Source organism: Physella acuta, unplaced genomic scaffold (genome assembly GCF_028476545.2).
Source record: "Physella acuta isolate Inbredline_101_S28 unplaced genomic scaffold, ASM2847654v3 ptg001287l, whole genome shotgun sequence".
Classification (NCBI taxonomy): Eukaryota; Metazoa; Mollusca; class Gastropoda; family Physidae; genus Physella; species Physella acuta.
This window is the reverse complement of record NW_026732802.1, coordinates 105,112-125,516: the sequence shown is the minus strand read 5'-3', so window position 1 is coordinate 125,516 and position 20,405 is coordinate 105,112. Positions and strand designations below refer to the sequence as shown.

The 20,405-nt window shown below is 31.3% G+C and overlaps 2 protein-coding genes across 8 annotated transcripts; one reads left to right on the top strand and one right to left on the bottom strand.

Annotated features, from left to right (window-relative positions):
- Positions 1 to 21: 21 nt before the first annotated feature.
- Positions 22 to 14,949, bottom strand: LOC131958067 (transcription factor SPT20 homolog). Of its 3 annotated transcripts, none has more exons than XM_059322975.1 (25): positions 14,872 to 14,949; positions 11,017 to 11,084; positions 10,314 to 10,384; positions 9,756 to 9,978; positions 9,178 to 9,213; positions 8,975 to 9,013; positions 8,775 to 8,882; positions 8,232 to 8,425; positions 7,766 to 7,919; positions 7,468 to 7,527; positions 7,325 to 7,372; positions 6,414 to 6,580; positions 6,029 to 6,061; positions 5,799 to 5,904; positions 5,451 to 5,667; positions 4,614 to 4,746; positions 4,301 to 4,353; positions 3,696 to 3,896; positions 3,446 to 3,478; positions 3,190 to 3,317; positions 2,847 to 2,927; positions 2,565 to 2,697; positions 1,944 to 2,095; positions 1,299 to 1,446; positions 22 to 1,105 (listed from the first exon to the last, which is right to left on the bottom strand). In XM_059322975.1, exons 1-25 carry the CDS (start codon positions 14,918 to 14,920, stop codon positions 819 to 821), a joined length of 2,922 nt encoding a protein of 973 aa, XP_059178958.1. In that variant the 5' UTR covers positions 14,921 to 14,949; the 3' UTR covers positions 22 to 818. The 3 variants fall into 3 exon arrangements, with proteins under 3 accessions (XP_059178958.1, XP_059178959.1, XP_059178960.1); XM_059322976.1 differs by lacking the exon at positions 14,872 to 14,949 and adding an exon at positions 14,131 to 14,172; XM_059322977.1 differs by lacking the exon at positions 14,872 to 14,949 and adding an exon at positions 14,051 to 14,118.
- Positions 14,950 to 14,978: 29 nt separating this feature from the next.
- LOC131958064 (uncharacterized) lies at positions 14,979 to 19,883 on the top strand. 5 transcript variants are annotated; one of them, XM_059322963.1, is made up of 6 exons: positions 14,979 to 15,057; positions 16,569 to 16,850; positions 17,037 to 17,337; positions 17,680 to 17,894; positions 18,152 to 18,331; positions 18,434 to 19,883. In XM_059322963.1, the coding sequence occupies exons 2-6, from the start codon at positions 16,596 to 16,598 to the stop codon at positions 18,554 to 18,556; spliced, it is 1,074 nt and encodes a 357-aa protein (XP_059178946.1). In that variant the 5' UTR covers positions 14,979 to 15,057; positions 16,569 to 16,595; the 3' UTR covers positions 18,557 to 19,883. The 5 variants fall into 5 exon arrangements, with proteins under 5 accessions (XP_059178946.1, XP_059178945.1, XP_059178947.1 ...); XM_059322962.1 differs by lacking the exon at positions 14,979 to 15,057 and adding an exon at positions 15,103 to 15,207; XM_059322964.1 differs by lacking the exon at positions 14,979 to 15,057 and adding an exon at positions 15,138 to 15,223.
- Positions 19,884 to 20,405: the final 522 nt, after the last annotated feature.

Genomic DNA, 20,405 nt, shown 5'->3' with positions numbered 1-20,405 from the left:
ATATTTACATTATAATAAACAACCATCCATACAATAAAATGCAGATTTAGCATATGCATCCTAGCTAAATAAAATCTTATTACTTTGTAAAAATTACATCTTAGTGAACATTCCTCACCAAATATTTTTAAATGGATTGCATTTTTTTTCACTGGCTAAACCTGAACAAAAACCTTTTCAACATTTGAAAATTTAGGAATTTTTATTGATAGGCAAGAACATAGCTATTTAATCTACAAACACTTCATAGCAATAAAAACATTGTAACAATAAAAATGTTAATTCTATACAATTTTACACACACAAATTGTAGAATGTACAAACATTACAATAGCTTTCAGGTAACAATTTTACAATATTCCAAATATGTACAATTAATACTTCTAGCTTTTCACAGCTACAGACTATCTCCAAAGAAATGAACACCATCTGTTAAGGGTATATACAGTGGGATATCTATAATCACCTCTTAACAAAGTGAAATCTTCCTAGTTCAAAATGTTTGCCTGAAATAAGCATAAACACAAACATATGGGCCACATTTGTTAATATGAAGGTTGGAGGCTTGATTACTGGTCAACAGCACTATGTATTTATTATTATTACTTTATTTACTTTACTAGTGAAATTTTTCGTATGAGAATATTCATAGTTTCAAGAAAAACAAATTATGATTCTGGCAACTGGAAGATTTAAATAATTTGGTTATGCATTTCAATGTTGTCTTAAAATTAAAATGTTTTAAATCAAAACAGTTAAAAGATTATTTTTTTTAAATAAATTTTAAAACAAAATTAGTCTCAGAAACAGGAAGTAATCTATTTTGGTGGTGTTGGTGTTGTTCTTTTCTTGTTTTTACTTTTTAAATTGCTCTGGGCTTGCGCTAATGTAGCTGTTGTGGGTTTGAGTTGTAGGGAGTGAAACTGCAGGGTCTGTGGTCCACCTGTGGGTCCTTTTTGGAAAGCCACATGGGTCGGCATCTGGGATGTTCCTTGGCTAAGTGTTGCCTGTGCCCCACCAGTTAGCTGAATTAACTGCTGTGGTGTTATAGCTGTTCCACCTCCTGACTTGCCAGCAAGGGCTGATATTTGTTGGGTTGTTAACACTTTATCAGCAGCAAATTAAAAAAAAATAATGTTGATTTCAAAATAAAATTGGTATGTGGTCAGTAAAGTTATTACATATGCATAAATATTTTTATGTAACTTTTTTTTAAAAATTACACTCTTCAAAATGGTTCTGTTTCAAAAATAAGAAATGGCAACAAAAACTATCTGTTCAACAGTTATTTTGCTTACCTGAAGAAAGTGGAACAGTTGAGCTTGTTCCCTGAGTCAACCTGGCAACTCCTTGTTGGGTGGATGTAGCTGTAATATTGCCAGATTTTACTTGACCTCGCTGCTGCTGTAAACTTAAAAGCTGTATTTGTCCCTGCTGACCTTGTAGCTGGGTGTAAATTAATTGTAAGGACAAATTATAACCTAACGGCTCATTTTCAAAGTTTTACATGAGGGTTAATCAGTGAACAAAAAAAGTAAAATAATTGAGATTACAATTTTCATAAAGATGGTTACATAAATGTCTAAAGTTAACTTGAGAAGTGGCCAAATTTCAAGATTTATGGAAAATTTCATTTGGACAATGATAATATTTTTATGCCTACTAGTCCACTTTAAATACATTTGATTAAAATGAAAGGTAAACGACAAAATATTTTTTCCTTTTTTGTTACAGTGGCAGTGCAAAAAAATAGTACTAGAATTGTTTAAATAGTTTCATTACTTAGCCACACTCTGAAAATTTTCAAGAATATTTAATCCTACATGCAACAATAATTTCAGCCCCTAAAAAACAGGTTGTTTAATGACTGTAACATCTACTTACTATAAGGAAATCAACCTGTAACAGTAGAACTAAAATGGCTTTAATGAACTGTCAATTACCTGTAAAAGTGGCATGGTTGACCCCCTGATCCCTTGGTTGCCTTGACCTTTAGCCGAGACAGGCATCAGCTGTGTGATCCCACTCAGGCCCACAGGGAACGACAACATGTTTGACCCTTGAGGCAGCACTGTGGCTGTATTGGAGGAATGACCTACAGAAACCACATGTTAATGAGACACATTTGAGTAATTAGCTTCATCAAAAGTATCATTTACAATTAAAGAACAGCGTTGCATTAACTAAGTAAAATAACTCTTTGAGTTTTTGAGCATTCTATTTATTATATTTTAAGTTCATTAGCTTCAAGTTTGCTATGATTCATTGCATATTATTTAATTAACCGAAATAAAATACAAGATTCAGAAAATCTACATTCAGTTTTGTTCTTAGTTTGAAAGATGACAACTAAAATATAATCTACATGGGGGTCATCCATCTATGACGTCCACAAATTTTTGGGATTTTGGACCCCCCGTTCACAAAAATCCACTTAATTCCCTTTTAAAAGTCCATACGAGTCCGCAAAAGTCAATTTTTTTCAGAACCCCCCCCCCCTCCGTGTGGACGTCATAAATGGATGACCCCATAGCTGAACCTGTGAGACATATGTAAGAACATACTAGAGGCAGATGAGATCTGTGAGGACATGGATGTGCTGGTACTGGTGGAAGTGTTTGATGTGGATGCTTGAAGGGCTGTCACCATGGTTACGTATGTTGTCGTACTCGAACCAGACGTTGAAGAGGAGGTGCACTGCCAATAGATTTTAAAATCATTTTAATAGTTTCAAACTATTTCATACATACACGTTGGATTTTTTAACTGAAAGATTTTTTACTTAAAAAAAAAATATTATATTATTACATTAGCTGTTGTAATAGAACTCAACAAAATAAATTTACCAATATGCCAGACTGAGTCTGAAGTAAAGATGGATTGTTATTGATCATTGTAATTGGTACAGCTATCTGTGCTAGTGATACCTGGAAATACAGATTGATATTTATATGTGTAGTAAAGCTTTGCTTTTAGAAAGTAACAATCAACACTGAAAATTGCCAGCAATATTTTTTTCAAATTTTTTTTCTTCTTAAACTTACACTTCATTTATTTTAACTTTTATTTTCAAAATAATATGTTTTAAAAAATAAATATATCTAATAGGAATTATATAAACCAACAATTACATTTTATGACAAAAACACTTAATCATGAGCTGAGGTTACTGATTAAGCTGAAACTTACTTGTTGAAGGCCTGACAAGTTTGTGATGTTCACCCCAGGTATTCCTGTCAGACCTTGGATATTTATATTAGGTGGAAGATTCCCAATACTTATGTTGGCAATACCCCCTGATTGCTGTTGGTTCTCTCCTACAAAAAAAAATTATTATTATTATTTTCCAAATATACCATAAACAAACTAAATATGATTAAAGTAAAGTTTTGTATAGAGCACAGAAGTACTCAACAATAATAAACAAAAAAAATTGATCCAGTACCTGAATTAGCCTGGGAAGCTCCGGAAGCTAGACCTGAAAAATTTTAATTTAAAAAACGGATCCATCATCATTTTAACTTTATATGCAATAAAAGACACAATGTTAGCGTTAATAAGTAAACTGTCACTAATTTAAAACTATACAATTTTTACCATGTGTCTTGTCCTCATGTCATATAAGTTTCAGTTGATTTCACAAAGAGAAATTTTTAAAATGTTACCGTGTAATAGATACAGTGTCTTGCCCTCACCTTGCAAGAAGTTAGCAATGTTCTGCTGCTGCACTTGCTGTTGCTGCTGACTAGCGCTGGACGCTTGCTCTGCTCCTGATGATCTCCTTGCGCCAGTTGGGGTAGGGGTTCGAGCATTGGGTGGAGGGGTTTGTGCAGGGGTGGGGGTGGGAGCTTTGGGCAATGCAATCATTGAAGCTGTTGGTATATGAAGTTGCTGGGCTGTTAAGATGACCATGAAGTAAAGAAAGAACTAATGATAAAATATTTTAACCCTATCAATAATGCTACCTAAGTATATTGCATCACATTGTAAAATAATACACGTGTAAAAATACACGTTACCAACTTTGTAAAATTTTTAAGCAACACATTCCTACAGACTTTTAAAGTTTTCATTAGACTAATAAAAAGCTAAGCATCAATGCTAAAGCCTTAAAATTACTTTTAAAATTTAATAATTGTTTAACACAGGAAAATAATTTCAAATGAAGAAAGAAGTGTTTTTTTTGTATACTATAAATATTTTACCTCAACAATATAGGTTTACGTCACTTACATTGTGCAGTTTATTGAATTTATAAAAATTAGGGTAAAATTGTTTTGTAAACGCAACATATACTTACGAGTAGAAACTTTAGGTGGCGCTACAGGGCTTGCTAATGGTGATGAGCTTGGTCTGCAAACAAATTATTTCATTATTTAAAAACACAACATCAGACAACACAATTTCTGAGATGCTTGATATTCTAAAAGAGACTATACAGCTATACAGTTAATGTTCTTTAAGTCCAAGTTTGGGCATCAAGAATGGGAAAGGATATACAGCTCATTAGCCACTAAAAAAAAGTAATGAAATAACTCTTTCACAGAAAGAGATAGAAGAAAAGACAAGCATTAAGGAAACTGAAGTAAAAATAATTAGAACCCTTAACTGACCTCAGTTGACCTGTAATGGTTACAGGTGTTTTCATCCTCTGGGCAGTGATGGAGCCTGATTGGACAGTTGAAGCTAAAAATTGTGCTGATAATGAAGACGGGATGCCAGTAGCATTGGCTTGTGCAAAGATACCTGAAATTAATTTGTTAAAAGTCTAGAAATAAAACTGAAAGTTAAGTTGGCACGTGAAGACAAACAGTAAGTTAGGAACAAAGAATAGGAGAGCTGAGTGACCAACAATATTTTTTTAACTTCTTTTATACATGTAAAATCTTGGAAAAAAAAGACATTTAAAATGAGCCTGGTAAGAAGAAAGTCTCAAGTTCAGATCCAAGGCTTGAGTCTGTCGAATGTCCCTGAGCCCACCCAGCTCTGAAGAGTGCCTAACTCACATTAGGAAAACAAAGTTGGCTCAACATAGTGCTGACCACACTTTCCCCTCATATGAAGAGGTCATGTAACAAATAAACTCTATCTGCTCCATGTGTCTTGGGCAAAAAAAGGGAAAAGATTATGTTTCAGCAAAATAATGTAGAAACAAGCATTTCTAGCAAACACTTTGCCAGTTTCTTTCCTTCCTCACAAAATACATCTTACCAACATAGTTAACATTACTTTCAGATCAGCAAACTTTCTTTTACAAGACCAAACATAATACTTAAAAAACTATTTTCATAATAAATTTTCATGATAATTTTTTAATTACATCTGTTGGTGAAAATCTGTTTCTACTATCAGTAAGATGTAATCACTATGACAACTGAGTTGACTAGAAGTGGTTGTTCATCGTTATTACTAAATAAAGTTTACAATTCTGTTTGGAACAAATATCAAACCTTGCGTGGATGACAAACTGACAGCAGGGCTCAATGACAAAGACAACTGTATGGGTATGTTTCTTTTGTTGGCCAGATTGGCCACAGTGCCCATGTTTGTTGTGGTGATCTCCCCTGGCTTGACCAGCTGTTGGGTCGTCACCTGTTTGATTATGGTCTGGGCGTTGTTGATTGTGATAGCAGTGGGCGTCAAGTTGGTGATGGTTTGAGGCATGACCTAAAAGATGTTTCCATTTGGTAAGCAATTTAAACATGATAAATTTTAAGGGTTTTAGCATAATGAAGTTCAAAAAACCAAAATCCAGATTAATGGTCTCAAAAAGGTTAAGTACATTGAAAACTATTTACCTGTGTGTAATGTATAGTAGGTGCAGGCTCATTTGCTTTTAAAATAGCAATTTTCACTTGTAATTTCCCCTCTTCTGTAAACAAATCTTTGAATTGTTGAAGGTACCTAGCAAAATATAGCATGTCACTGAAAGGGTGATGTATTCATTTTTTATACAAATATTTTACTATGTAAGAAAACAATCAGAAATTTCTTTTTATCAACTATGTTTTGACTTTAACAAACTCACCGGTCAACACATTGTCTTGAACCTAGGACAAATCTAGAGAAAAAAAAGAAAGAAATTAATATACAATTATGGAGTTTTATTTTTTGATTAAACTAAATGTTATTACTTTAGGCTTTTGACCACTAGCCTAACGACTGAAAAAAAAAAAATTTCTAGGACTGAATAAATGGTAAGAAATACATATTAGTTTTATTCAACCTCAAGAGACAAAAAAGTAAATGAATGTCAAACATATTCTTTAGTGAACAGCTGTTTGAGTTTCCAGAAAATATATTGCAGTAAACTTTGTATTATTTCCCAAGCTAAAACCTTGAACAATAGACCAACTACTTATGAAGTTTGATTGTTGTAAAACTTGTTATAATAATCAAGATATATGTCTAACCTGCATCTACGCCCTTCATCCCCTGTTCGGCCTTGAGTGTAATCGTGATCCAAATAAAATTCCCCAAAGTAGTTGTCACCCAACTGGGGTTGATAGATTGTGATCTTGGCCATCATATGGCGTTCAAGTGTTGGATCTCTCTCCATTGTATGCTCTTCTACAAAAATCTGTCATGTAAACAAGTTAAACAGATTTTTTAAAGAAATTTTCTTTGTAGCATCGAGGAAACAAAAAAAGTAAATTCAACTTATGTTGTCAATGAGCATCAGCCGCTTTGCATGTAACTTTTCAGTAGGCTGGTGAAAGTTTTAGTCTCGAGTTTGGATCCTGGGCTCAAATCCCATTGGATGTTCTGGTGTCCACCCAATTGGTACTTGACTCATTTAAATAGAGTAAAGGCAGCTGGGCCTAGACCTAATCACACCATCCCTTGATATGTCCAGGTCACAGAATCCCGTGAACTCTATTTCATCTACACTGCCAGGTGACTTACTTTCTGATAGTTTAAGTAACATTAAATTAATGTATTATTGCCAAATGAAATAATTCGCCACATGATAGTTTAAGTAACATTAAATTAATGTATTATTGCCAAATGAAATAATTCGCCACATGATAGTTTAAGTAACATTAAATTAATGTATTATTGCCAAATGAAATAATTCGCCACATGATAGTTTAAGTAACATTAAATTAATGTATTATTGCCAAATGAAATAATTCCCCACAATCAAGTAACATTAAATTAATGTATTATTGCCAAATGAAATAATTCCCCACAATCAAGTAACATTAAATTAATGTATTATTGCCAAATGAAATAATTCACCACATGATAGTTTAAGTAACATTAAATTAATGTATTATTGCCAAATGAAATAATTCCCCACATTAAATTAATGTATTATTACCATTCCATCAGCTGAGGGTGTTTCTGGCAGTTTTGCAAACTTTTTAACCTGAAATAGGAAGAAAATCAACATGTTGAAATGTAGTTTAAATGTATAGCAAACTATGATATTAAAAAATATGGAGCCAAGTCTCTGTTACTAACATCAATAGACTCTGGGATTGTAAGCTGAGGGGAAGACTTAAGCTTGAATCCATCTATCACCTGAAAAAAATAAATGCAGTGAAAATTTCTATCTAAAGAAAAATGGTTAGAAAATTGGGAATGTTTTGTAGTTTTTAAAAATATGATTTAAGTGATAAAATTGTTTATTTAAATTATATGTAGCACAAAATAAATGTACAAATATTTCAAACGCTGAGAAAGGTCTTTTTTTTTTAAACAGACTATTTTATAAACCTGTATTTATTTACTACAAATCAATGTGGTACAAAACACTTGCCAGTCTAGCTTTATTCAAGCCCGGCTGAGTAATAACTTTGTTTTTCTCCTTCTTTTTAGATAAGAAATCATGGAGCCTCATTCCACTCGGTGCAGGTGCTTGTGCTAACTTGCGCTTTTTGTTGACTGCAGCTTGGGTGTAGCGTTTTACTGATCTGTAAAAAAAGCAGTTTGATTTTTACAAACACACTTATTCAACTGTTATAGAGTTAAATGTTAAACTTTTCAATGAACAAGAACATAGTTTACCATATGTACATTTTTAAATAACAAGTCCATTTGCTAACCCTGTAAAGTCTTTGTTTTTACTGCTGTACTAACCTTAGCTCTTCTATAAATAACAATCAACAGTATTTTACTAATTATTGTTCTGAAACATATCCTTGTAGGATAATTTTATAATAGACAAAACTCCACATTGCTTTTTACAAAATTATGGACTCCTAAAATATATTAAATAAAATAACCTTTTTAATGCAGGGTCATTTAAATATTTTTCTTCATATTGTAAAGCATTTTCTATCAGCATAACAGCAGGAGATGGATCTAGACACAAGGGTTCCTCTGTGGCAAGGATAAGTTCACTCTCTAAGTGGAAGATCTCATCTTGAGTCCATGGACGACCATCACAGCTCATAGCAGTGACATCCCTTAGCAGTGACTAGAAGGGGGTTTTAAATGTGTTTTGAGTCCATGTTTAATAAATACATTCAATTTAAATTTAAGTACAGGATGTTCTCTGTACTTCAAAATATCTAAATAAAACCTACAATACGTAATATTTCAATATATATACACATTTTTAAAAAATCACTTGTTGAATTTTGAACAATTTTTAAAATTTTAAATATATTCACAGACAGTTCCTTTTACGCTATTGGAAAAACTAGACCAAACGGAGCAGCAACTAAAATTCTTTGAAAGCACAATTTTTTTAAAAACATAATAACAATTTAGCTATTATGAAGAATGTGAATTATGGTTTACATTTTAAATGAAGCATAACCTACCTGGGGTGAGGGTCTCAGTAGAACATACTGTGTATCATGTGAGCCAGTTGCCGACCTCCGATAATCTCGTACTTCTACAATGACACAACCGCTGTAGAATACATTCATCTGTGAGATAAAAAAAAAGAGTGTCCAGTTGTGTAAATAAAATGACAATAATATCTGTTAGATTTCAGGTGGATAAAGATGTGACTTTTTACCTGAGCTTTTTCCAACAGATCAAGAAGGAAAGGAGGTAACTGAAAATGATAAAAAATTATTACAAAGAGAAAAAAAATACCTGGAGTTTAAACCATTTCTAAAATAACTATGCAGTGTGAAAATAGCGATTAGTCTACTAAAACTTCTTAAAATTCTTTTTTAAAATGATTAATATATAATTGTTTTAAACATACATTCTTACCTGTGCAGCATCTATATATTCAAGAATTTCAGACTCCTGTACAAATAGGAATTTGAAAAGGATTTGCATTTGTCAGATAAATTTGTGAAAACTTAAGAAAAAAAAATGAATCTATGATTGTGTTTACAAATAACTATATACATAACTTTTCTTAAGATTGGTTAAAGTTGAATTAACGTTTTTTTTTAAACCTTTACTGTCTGGACACATATTTTTTATGTTGTACTGATAAGCAAAGGGAAATAAAAAATTTTACCATTGGAGCTTAAAATAATTAATTAACTTAAAAAATTAAAAAGAAAATGTTCTTTATTGAGAAAAATACATGCAGTTCATTGCATATTTCAATATTTCTTTTAATTTCACTTCAATTACCACTTTATTTTTTAAGTTAAAAACAACATCAAACTTGATAGTGAACAAACCATAGTATAAACCTAAAGTTTTTATCATTTATGTGAGTAGGATGGTGTAATATAAGAAAAATCTCATCAGTTTTTGGCCACGTAGAACAGTAAAGGGTTAAAATTCATTTAATTCAATTCAACATAAAGTTAAAAGAATTTTAGACAACTTACTTCATATGGTAATTTCATAGTTTCTGACTCCACTCCACTTTTAGATTTTAGCATAATTGAGTAACCTTCATTGCCTGGGTATAGACTGAGAACCATACAGTTCAGGCGCTCTCTTTTTGTCAGTTTTGCCAGCAAATGAGAGGCATACAGTAAATTTGTGTTTTCTGGTTCCTTCATTGTTTCTTCAATGTATAGATCAATCAGTTTTTGAGTGATGGATTTACTGCAAATACATACTTCAAATGTTAACATGTATCATTTTAAGTTAAATGCACATAATACATTAAGATAACTATTTACCAAGTATGTTAACAAAAATAAAAGCATTTTTTCATTAGTTTTTAGTTTATTTAAGAATTAGTTTATTAAAGAATAAGAAAGTAAAATCAATAGAAATTGATTTAAAAAACAAGGAATGGAAGCAATTTTATGTGGTTAAAAAAAACAGTTCTTATCAGTTACCATTACCTACCTACTAGTGATACCAGTAAAACCTATGTATTAAATGTCAAAGCACCAAAATACATACAAAATACTTCTAAAATAATGTGTAATGACCTTTTGTTGGTTGATCCAGTACTAGGTTGAACAAAAGTTGCAGGACTCTGGTCAGAGCATGCCAAAATATACTAACAAGGGAATAAAATAAACAGAATATATTTAAAAGTCAATTACGAATTTTAAAAATCAATACATTTTTTTAATGTGCCAAATATTTTCAATTTTACAAGCTTTCTTCCTATTTTGCACAAATATGTAGCTATAAAACAAATGTAATTATTAATTATATGTGTCAGCAGATTTTCTAACAAATCTTAAAATTCAGATGTCAATAAGTTTGCAGATAAAATTCACTTAGAGTTAATAAAGTTACTAATTACAGGCCACTGATAGAATTTCAGCAAACTTATTTCCAGAACAACACAAATGCTTTTTAAAACTTTTACAAATCCTTTAAAATTACACTAAAAATTAAAAAATTAAAATTATAGGCCTAATCTTTATTTATAATAGTAAAAGCAACAGCAAATAGTAACCAAAGCTTATTATAAAGGTTTGTATGTCTTTTCATTTTTCAATACTTATATTAGTTAAAAATAGATAGATGTTATGGACAATAATACTATTAAACAATAAATTTAAAATATTTTAGTTAGTTCAGTAAATAGTCAAAAGTAAAGTAGGATTTTTTAGCACAGTTATCAAAACTCACCATTATTTCTTGTATTACTAATACTAAAATACAAATATTATTTATTACCTCTGCATATTCCATAGCTCTTTCCATATCAGGTTGGTTAGATAAGTCCATAATTTTATAGATGAAATCTTGAACATAAAAATAGGAATAATATATAGGCCGACAATTTTATCCTTAATTTATCATATGTCAAATGATGTTTGTGTACTGTCAACATTTATAGATCTATAGTAGTAGCATTAGATTAGCCATTAGGGGTATAGTGAAGATATCTTGCATAATACAATTATAATCCATCAGAAAGCTCTTGACTAATTTTAGTATTATTTATTACGAATAGGCCTGGTAATTAAATAATTTAATTATCAGTCTAAAAATTTTAATCATCACATTAGACAATAGGTCTAACACTATCTAAAAAATAGATATCAAAACAGCCTCATTTTTTTAATCATAACATTTCAATGTTAAAATAGTTTTATTTCAACACTAAAGGTAGATGCAAGTTAAAAAAAAAAAAGAATCTTAGTGAATCTAAATATAGTACTTGTAAAAAAGACAGTGCAGTGTCAGTAGTAGGTCTGATGATAGTCCTAGATTTAGCTAGATCAATATGTTATTTAGTAAATTGTTTTTACAGCTATCTAGCATGTGTGGAAGTAGATCTAAGTCTAAAAACCTATGTGAACTCTAAAAAATGACCAGAAGTAGGTCGGTTTTTAATCTGCTTGAATGGGGAGAGAAGTGACGACACTGGCGATCTCAAATAGAACTTGTGTGTTCATTGTACAACATATGCTTGCTGAACTCACAGTGACCCCGCCAACTGTGGTGAGATTTTTCACCGGTGGGCTAGAAAACATAAGCAAGCAATCACACCAGTGACAATGTTTGAAAATTTTATTTTAAAAAAAAGAATTCTTTTAACTATTAATAAAAATTACAAGTGACGTTTGCAATATGAAATGTCAGAAAGGGCTTAGCAGAAAGCACTTAGCCGGTCATGCTAAGCCCTGGTTTAGAACTCAGAGCTCCAGTGTTATGAATAATATTAATATTATTATTAGCTGTTGACTCTATCACACCAATGTGCTGGCAAACAAAATATTATTAGAATATTAAATATTAAGCCTTTTTTTCAACAAATGTTAAAAATTACTAGATCTAGATCTAACTTAGGACTTAGATCTATTTAAAAAAAAGACTAAACTAGTAAACTAAACTAAACATTTTAAAAAGTTTAAAAAGTTGGTAATCTATCGTTTTGGGTACGTAAAATCGCCCGCGGCTAGTAATGTACGAAAAAGTTACCTCATTGTCAAGGCTTTAATAGAAGTATATTTTGATATATTTGTGTCAAATATTATAGATAAATGAATAATAAACCTAAATCAATAGCTAAATATATCAATATAGGCAAGAAATTAACTTTAAACAGCAGTGTTTGCGAGCAGGATTTCCTATATAAACAGCAGCCATTTGTAAAATAGAGTTGCCTTCCCCTGCATCTCGCGCTATAAGTTAACAAAGAAAGAACTTAAAAGATGGCTCACTATAGTAAATGAGCATGGTTGCATCTGTTGGAAACATCGCTAGTCTTCATTTATTATCGAAAAGGTTTAATTCAATTCTTTGAAAACAGGTACATACTACATAGGCCTATATGAAACAAGGAAACATTTTTGTATTTTAAAAAACATAAATCCTCCTCAAAATGTGAAATAATTATTAAAATTTAGGTAAAATCACGATATAGCGTCGGAAATTATTGGGTAATGTTCGTTGAGTTTCGGTAACATTCGTTACTGTAAACCATAGTTTATTTGACCGTTGAAAGATAAATAAAGTCAAGTGCATTAAATTAATGTTTTAACTTAATTTAACGTTTAACTGACAAAAAATTAGCAACAATTAGTAAATCTAAATATTATTAATAAATTCGAGTGTAGTAATTAATGTTTTTATTTTAAGAAACAGAAAAAACCTGCAGAAGATTTGCGACAACCAGCTCTAGTTCTGTTAGTAAAATAAGACGATTAGATTTACTTAGGCCTAAGTTAAAAGTAGTAAGAAGAACTAGAATAATTTTTAGTAGCAGCAATAATTAGCACATACACTTAAAATAATTAGAAATATAAAATAATTAGCAAAACAGTATTTAAAATGCAACTAAAAACAATCCTTGCACATTTTTAAACATTATGTATTAAAAATAATATGGCGGCAAATAAATGATGGTTTACAGTATTTCCGGTGGTTTCCGGAACGGCTCAACTGACTACGCCATGGTTTTACTGTTTTTTACTGCTATACAGTTCTGGAATAATAACCGACGCTATATCGTGATTTTACCAAAATTTAAGGAGTCACCTGGTTTTCACATTACAAGTCGCGGGCGATTTTACGTACCCAAAACGATAGATTACCAAAAAGGGTAATCTATCGTTTTGGGTACGTAAAATCGCCCGCGACTTGTAATGTGAAAACCAGGTGACTCCTTAAATTTTAATAATTATTTCACATTTTGAGGAGGATTTATATTTTTTAAAATACAAAAATGTTTTCTTGTTTCATTTATGTACCTGTTTTTAAAGAATTGAATTAAAACTTTTCAGTAATAAATGAAGACTAGCGATGTTTCCAACAGATGCAACCATGCTCATTTACTATAGCAGCCATCTTGTTTAAGTTTTATTTTTATAAGCTTTTAGCGCGAGATCAGGGGGAAGCCACTCTATTTTACAAATGGCTGCTGTTTATATAGCAAATCTTGCTCTCAGACACTGCTGTTCAAAGTTAATTTCTGGCCTATATCGATATATTTAGCCATTGATTTAGGTTTATTATTCATTTATCTATAATATTTGACACAAACATATGACAATATACTCCTATTAATTTATTAAAGCCTTGACAATGAGGTAACGTTTTCGTACATTAATAGCCGCGGGCGATTTTACGTACCCAAAACGATAGATTACCCCAAAAAGTTATTGATCTAGAAATCTAGACTCTAGACTAGATCTAGAACTAGATCTAAATAGAATCTAGATTCTAGATAATCCCAATATATTTAGCAAAAACAAGAAAATACTTTTGAAAAAATAGATTCTAGATCTAAATCTAGATCTAGATGTTGTATTGTTATTGTTGTTGTTTTGTGTTATTATTTACCAGATCTAGCAGAGCCGCAACGTAGGGATCATACTAAATACCACAACTAGATTGACATTAGTGAGTAACAAGTAATTTATTTTAAAATCGCTTGGGGTTTATTTTCGCTTTTCTTCTATTTGCTTTTATCAATTTTTAATTGCCCTGACGTATATTAAAAGTGAATGTACTTATTTGCAATAACTGACCAATTTACCAAGAATTATTAGTAATTTATCATTTTTAACGGGGTCGTTTCGCCGGGAGACTGATTAAATATTGAAGGGAGATGAATTGACGGGACACTTGTGTCTTGTCCGTAATCAAAATGACTGGAGCCTTTTTGTTTTGAACCTTATTATCGGGTGCTTTTTTGTCGTGAGCCAATATGTCTGGAGTCAGTACATGTCGGGAGCTCGATTATCGGAAGCCTTTTTGTCTGTGGCCAATGTGTAGAGGACACTTTGTTTGGAAGCCACATTGTCGCGGGGCTTTTTTCTGGAGTCCTTTTGTCGGAGCTCTTTTGTCCGGGCTATTTTGACTGGGTTATCTAGTTCGGAGTCGATTTATCGGGGTCATTTTTTCACGGGGCTTTTTTAATGCTGATAAATAATATACCGCATAGGATAGCCAGTTTCTGAGCAGTTTACTGATGGACAATGACGTCAAATAATTAATTTCCGCGATTACACATCCCCATTCTTTTCCTATATTATAATTCAATAGTGTGCAACTTTCGACTTATTTTATTGCACAACTCACTAAGAAGCCAAAAGCCCAAACACTCCTGTCCTTTGAAGGAATAATGCATCACAGAACATAATGTTTAGTTGTGTTCTGAAGACAATTTAGTTAGATCTAGGTCAATAGTTCAAGGCAAGTTGTTGTTTCCCCGATTACCAGTTGTGTTTCCGGTATACACACTAGAATCACTAGAAGACCAAAAACGTAAACAACAATTTTTTACCTTAGTTAACTACGATTTTAATTAATATTATTACTAATGGGTTTAATATGGATTGCTCAAATAATTGAAATTCTTTTAGATTCTAGACCTCTACACCATTCTTATGATTCTATGTTTAGATCTGATGATGTGTAATCGTGTAACTAAGTAGTAAGTAGTTACTTCAAGTAGTGTATGTCGAAATCACGAAATGTATTTTTAATTTTTAAGAAGACACATGACGCTGACTCAGATCAGACCAGACTCAGCAGGCAGACAAAAACTTTTTAAACTACTCTGGTTACTAATACTAAGTATTATTAGTATAACTATAACAATTAGATAAAGCAGTTACGTACTACGTAGATCTAGATAATAGATATAATATAGGCTACTATTAATAAAATAATATATAGGCCTACTATCTTCTAGCCTATAGATTATAGATAGTTCACTAGTCTAGAATCTAGATTCTCAAATAAATTAATCACTAGACTAGTCTGTACTGTACAGTAGTAGACTTCAACTAACTTCAAATAGTCAAATGGCTATACTACTAATTATACTATAATATTTAATATAATAATAAATAGTAAATAGGCCCTATGCCCTCTAGACTCTAGTCTATAGTCTATAGTTATGTCATTTATGGCAATTTATGCTAACTTCCTTTCCTAATAAATAATAAATAATGTATTTAGGCCTAGATCTATAATTTAGTTTTAGTATTTATGTTTTCTTAGAAATTTGAAATTAGAATCAATGGATCTTGAATCTTCTAGAATATCTTCAAACTTGATGTGAAGACTAGTCAACTTAAGTCAGTAAACTTGAGTTAAATATTAAGTAATAGGCCTACATAATATTAATAAGTAAGCCTGAAATCTGTGTTAGTTTAGGTAATTATAATTAAGTTAGCGGTGCCCCTATACAAGCGTACATCATATGTCCTATACTATACTGGCCTTTGGCCTAGTACTAGACTAGTGCTATTACTACTATTACTAACTAACTAAAAACTAATATAACTAGGATTATTACTAAAACTAGTACTGTTAGTGTTAGTTGAAAAATGTATAGTATTATGCCTATATTATAAATCTTTAATAATTCGGTCCTTACTTACTTAATGCTTGTCACTCCCTGTTAAGTGGGTTTTGTATTGAAGTATTATGATCAGTAATAATGATAGGCTAGATTTACTAGAATCTATATTATTCATTTATCTATTTATATAAAAAGCAATGTATGTCTGTCTTTATTACATTACTACACCTTTCATCTGATCATGATTCCCTTTTTTTTGTTTCCCTTTTATTTTAAGTTTATTTAAAACTAATATTAATTATTACCAATTTGTATTTTGGAATATGCTGTACTTACTAAATACTTTTCTTTTATCTTGGCAGCATAGCTAGTTTAATACCCACTGTGTGTAGACCCTGCTAATGAGAAAACACCTAAATTAGACTGTAAATTATCATGTTTTAATTTAATTTCTATTTTATTTTAGTGGTATAGAAACCAAAGAAGTATTGCAATGGGAAGCAGTAGCAGTCGTTCACAACCTGGGCAAGTCATATCAGCATCACCCCCGGAAAAAAAACCTGAGGAGCTGTATAATGGCCCAGAAGCACAATATCAGTTTATCAATGTGGAAGTCCAGATGGCAGCAAAAGTGACCATAGGTGCTTTGAATATGGTAACAAGCAATGTTGAAGCTTATTACCCATTATTGGCTGCTCAGTATGAGCAAGGTTTTAGACTGCTGACATTTTATCATATCCCAGGCCAGGTAATAAATATATGTTAATATTTGTTTCCCATCTGTTCAATTTTTTAAAGTGATAGTTCTTTTAAATTACTTTTGTAATCTTCTTTTTTTTAACTTTTATATTTAGTCATGATATTTATCTAATTATTACAAATATATTCTAGTTTGTAAAATAAGTATTTTTTTATTATATTTTTTTTTAATTAGGCCCAAAGAACTGGCGGATTTTTTTCATATGGTGTACTAATGCCATTTCAAGGAATATTTTGTCGATATCCACAAGCACCTAGCGAAGGTAGATTTAGACTTCATATAGAAAAATCCACAATTCAACCACAACTTGTTTGGACTGGTGCTCTCACCAATCGCTCTCAGACTCACACTGATATAAGTCATCTGTTTCAAACTATTGCCAACTGCACTCAGAGTGGAGGTAGATTAATATGTTTAGAATTAACTGGCCAAGAAGAAGTTCATTACTCATTCTCAATGCCTGCAAGGATGCCAGGTAATTGTTTTATATAACTTCCATTTGTAATTTTTAAAATTTCAGGTAATTAACATTAAGTAAGTATGTTGTGTTTGTTTCTTGTAATAAAGGTAAATTTTTTTCACGTTATTCATGTCAGATTTCCAAATATTTTCCTTTGTCATGCTATCATTTATTATTTAGCTAGATTATAAAATTGAGAAATCAAATGTATGTGTTATTCTAAACATTAAAAAAACGCCACAAAGGTAGTTGCTTTCAGTAAAACAAAACAAAAAAAATTTTCAGTCATGTTATTCTAAACATTAAAAAATGCCACAAATGTAGTTGCTTTCAGTAAAACAAAAATTTGTTTTTCAGTCATGGGAGTTGATCTATTTTTTGAAATGCCGCTGGATGGTCCTCAAGAAACCTACATGTACAATATAGTTTCTGTCCCAATAAATGTGACCATCACTGCAGGCTTCAGACCAACCCCAAAAGTGCAGTGTGATTGGGCAGGGGTTATGTCCCAGAATCTTGGAATGGGGTTTAGACTTGTTGAAATATTCATGGATGGCACACAATCCACACAGGTTACATAGAATTAATTTTTGTTTACAACTAGACATTTACATATTAATTCATCCCCATTTGCGGCATATATATTCATTACAATAATTAGAGTTGTAGGTTTTTAAAAAATCATGTAAATAAATTATTTAGTGTAGGACCAAAACAAAGTTCTTAAAAGCTGGCACAAATTTAAAATAGTTATTCATTGTTAAGTTTCATTTTGCTTATTTAATAAATTTTGCTTGTCTGTTAATTCCCCAAATAATTTTAATTACAGAGTTCAGGGTTTACTGGGTATGTACAATCAAACAGTCAGTGGTTTTTTGAAAAACCTGCCTCGCGTGCCAATGACTCGACCCCAATCTATCAGGGAAAAGTTGTGGAACACTTTATAAAGATTTCAACATCTGGATTCTCTGGTATGAAAACAACAACCAACTGGGAACCAGTCATTCAGGTTAGCTATTTGTCTCTAGGACGTACCCCTTGATTTCTGGGTTCATTGTTATTTGGTGGTAGAAATTATAAAGTATTGATTCATTTCTTATCTTTTTTTTAGGAGAACGGTAAAGCTGGTTGGGAGTTGGCGTGTATCCTAGAGACTCCAGAACAGGTCGTCAAAGGCCTAGCAACTATATACATGAAAGTTATTCTCTTTTTTCAGAGGAAAATTTTGTTATAAGGTTTTCTAAAAAAATTTATTTTAGAATAAAATGAAATCACACTCATTTGTTTTAAACCTTAGAGAAAATGTTATTCATTCCTTTGTAAAGGCTCCTTTTTAAAGTATCTATTTTATGAGATTATTTGACATCTTGTGTGCATTTTAATGACCTTTTACATATAAATTGTGAATATGTTAATGTATTTTTCCCACTGTAAAGGTGACTGAAATTATCAGAGAGAAATGACCTTTAATTATCAACTCATTAATAAAAATTAAAGCTGATTAAAAGTTTATTCTGAAACACACTTCTTAAATGATTTGAAATTTTAAGCCTCTCATATTTGGGAATATGTTAACATAAAACTCCAAGTATTTACACTTTATCCTGTATCTGAACTGACATATTTTTCTATGTGCTCAAAAATATTTCCATTCACTTGAAGCATTGATTTATGTATATAAATCTCATTCAGTTTTGTTAACAACTTTCTTTACTTGATATCAGTGAACTTTCTCATATGCAAATAATTGCAGGCATGTATTTGGCAGGGTGGGTGGTTTTGTTTTTACTGCTATTTTTGTTAATCCAAGCACAGTAACAACTACTTTTTTTTTACTATTGCTATTTATTGGTATTTAGATTTCTCCAAATCTCTCAGGATATACATATTAATTTATGCAACCTAATTTTTTTGTTGAGATGTTTTACTATATTCCAGTTATTGTTAAGAACAGCTTACAAGTTGTTAAGGAATGTGAGGGATTTATTCTTTGTCCAATTCTGTCTGTGAATAACATTGTTAAAAACTTAATTCAACTTCAACTTCAATAGTTGAAAATACAATGACCACTAAAAGTTTTACCTTGTTAATGTAAATAGTTTTCATTTTTGTGATACCTATCAACATACAACAGTTTTTTGTGTTGTTTTTACTGAGAAAACTTTCATGTTTTCTATTTCATTTTATACCTATTGAAAAAGTCATATTTATTTTTGTACACTAATTTTTGTTTCAATTTTCAAAAACTAAAAATGTTGCATTAATTATTTTTAATGTATTTACTATTGATTTTCATAATAAAAATCTTAAAAATACGATGTTTTAAGTCAACTACTCCCACATAGTGATGAAAAGTGCCTGCATTTGTCATTTTATAAAAATGGATCTACCAAACTCTTGAACAACTGCTTTCATTTTATCATGGTAAACATTTTTAATGAAGCTGAATCTCTTTATGTATATATTTGACTGTTCTGTTAAAAAATAACTATTAAAATAAATATAGTACTTTTTCTGTATCTTGAGATTTTTCACAATGGCGTGGTAAAAATGTACATAGGCTCCTTGATCACTCTACTACTTGTCGAAATTCCAAAAATTAGGTGACAAAAATCAAGACCTTTTTTCCCTCCAATAAAAATTCCACGCAATATTTTTAAAAGCAGTTCATTTAATTAAGTAATTTAAAAAACAAGTTAGTGATTTGGTTATTGAAATTTGGCACCATTTCTACTTCTTTGTTCTTAATTGTAATTTGTAAAGTTGGAAGAGATTTCCTCGAACACAATAAAGCATTACGTGTCAACATGTTCATGCCCCATATTGTCCGTTGACTCTTGACTTCAGCCTGCTTTTCTTTCTAGATTTGCTTCCATAGCCTTTCTAAACTACAAGGCAGCAGTTGTTTGATTTTAGTTTTCTCACCTAGATGGGTTGCTTTCCCAGAAGTGTTTCTTTCAGGCATCTTTTCGAGGAGGGAGCGCGCCCACCCCCGAAAATATTTACTTAAACCAGTGCCCCCCCCCCCCCCCGGAGAAAAATGTCCGCAAGAAATTCTGGTAGAGAAGTGTAACTGCGGCACC

Bases quoted from the DNA above. Each gene is read 5' to 3' on its own strand.
- LOC131958067 (XM_059322975.1), bottom strand. From the start codon at position 14,920: ATGCATTATTCCTTCAAAGGACAGGAGTGTTTGGGCTTTTGGCTTCTT. The intron at 9,214-9,755 runs GTAAGTTGTCTA...CTATTTGTACAG, and splicing joins CTATGAAATTACCATATGAA to GAGTCTGAAATTCTTGAATA. The intron at 7,373-7,467 runs GTTAGTAACAGA...TTCCTATTTCAG, and splicing joins CAATCCCAGAGTCTATTGAT to GTTAAAAAGTTTGCAAAACT.
- LOC131958064 (XM_059322963.1), top strand. From the start codon at position 16,596: ATGGGAAGCAGTAGCAGTCGTTCACAACCTGGGCAAGTCATATCAGCA. The intron at 17,895-18,151 runs GTTACATAGAAT...TTTTAATTACAG, and splicing joins ATGGCACACAATCCACACAG to AGTTCAGGGTTTACTGGGTA. The intron at 18,332-18,433 runs GTTAGCTATTTG...TCTTTTTTTTAG, and splicing joins ACTGGGAACCAGTCATTCAG to GAGAACGGTAAAGCTGGTTG.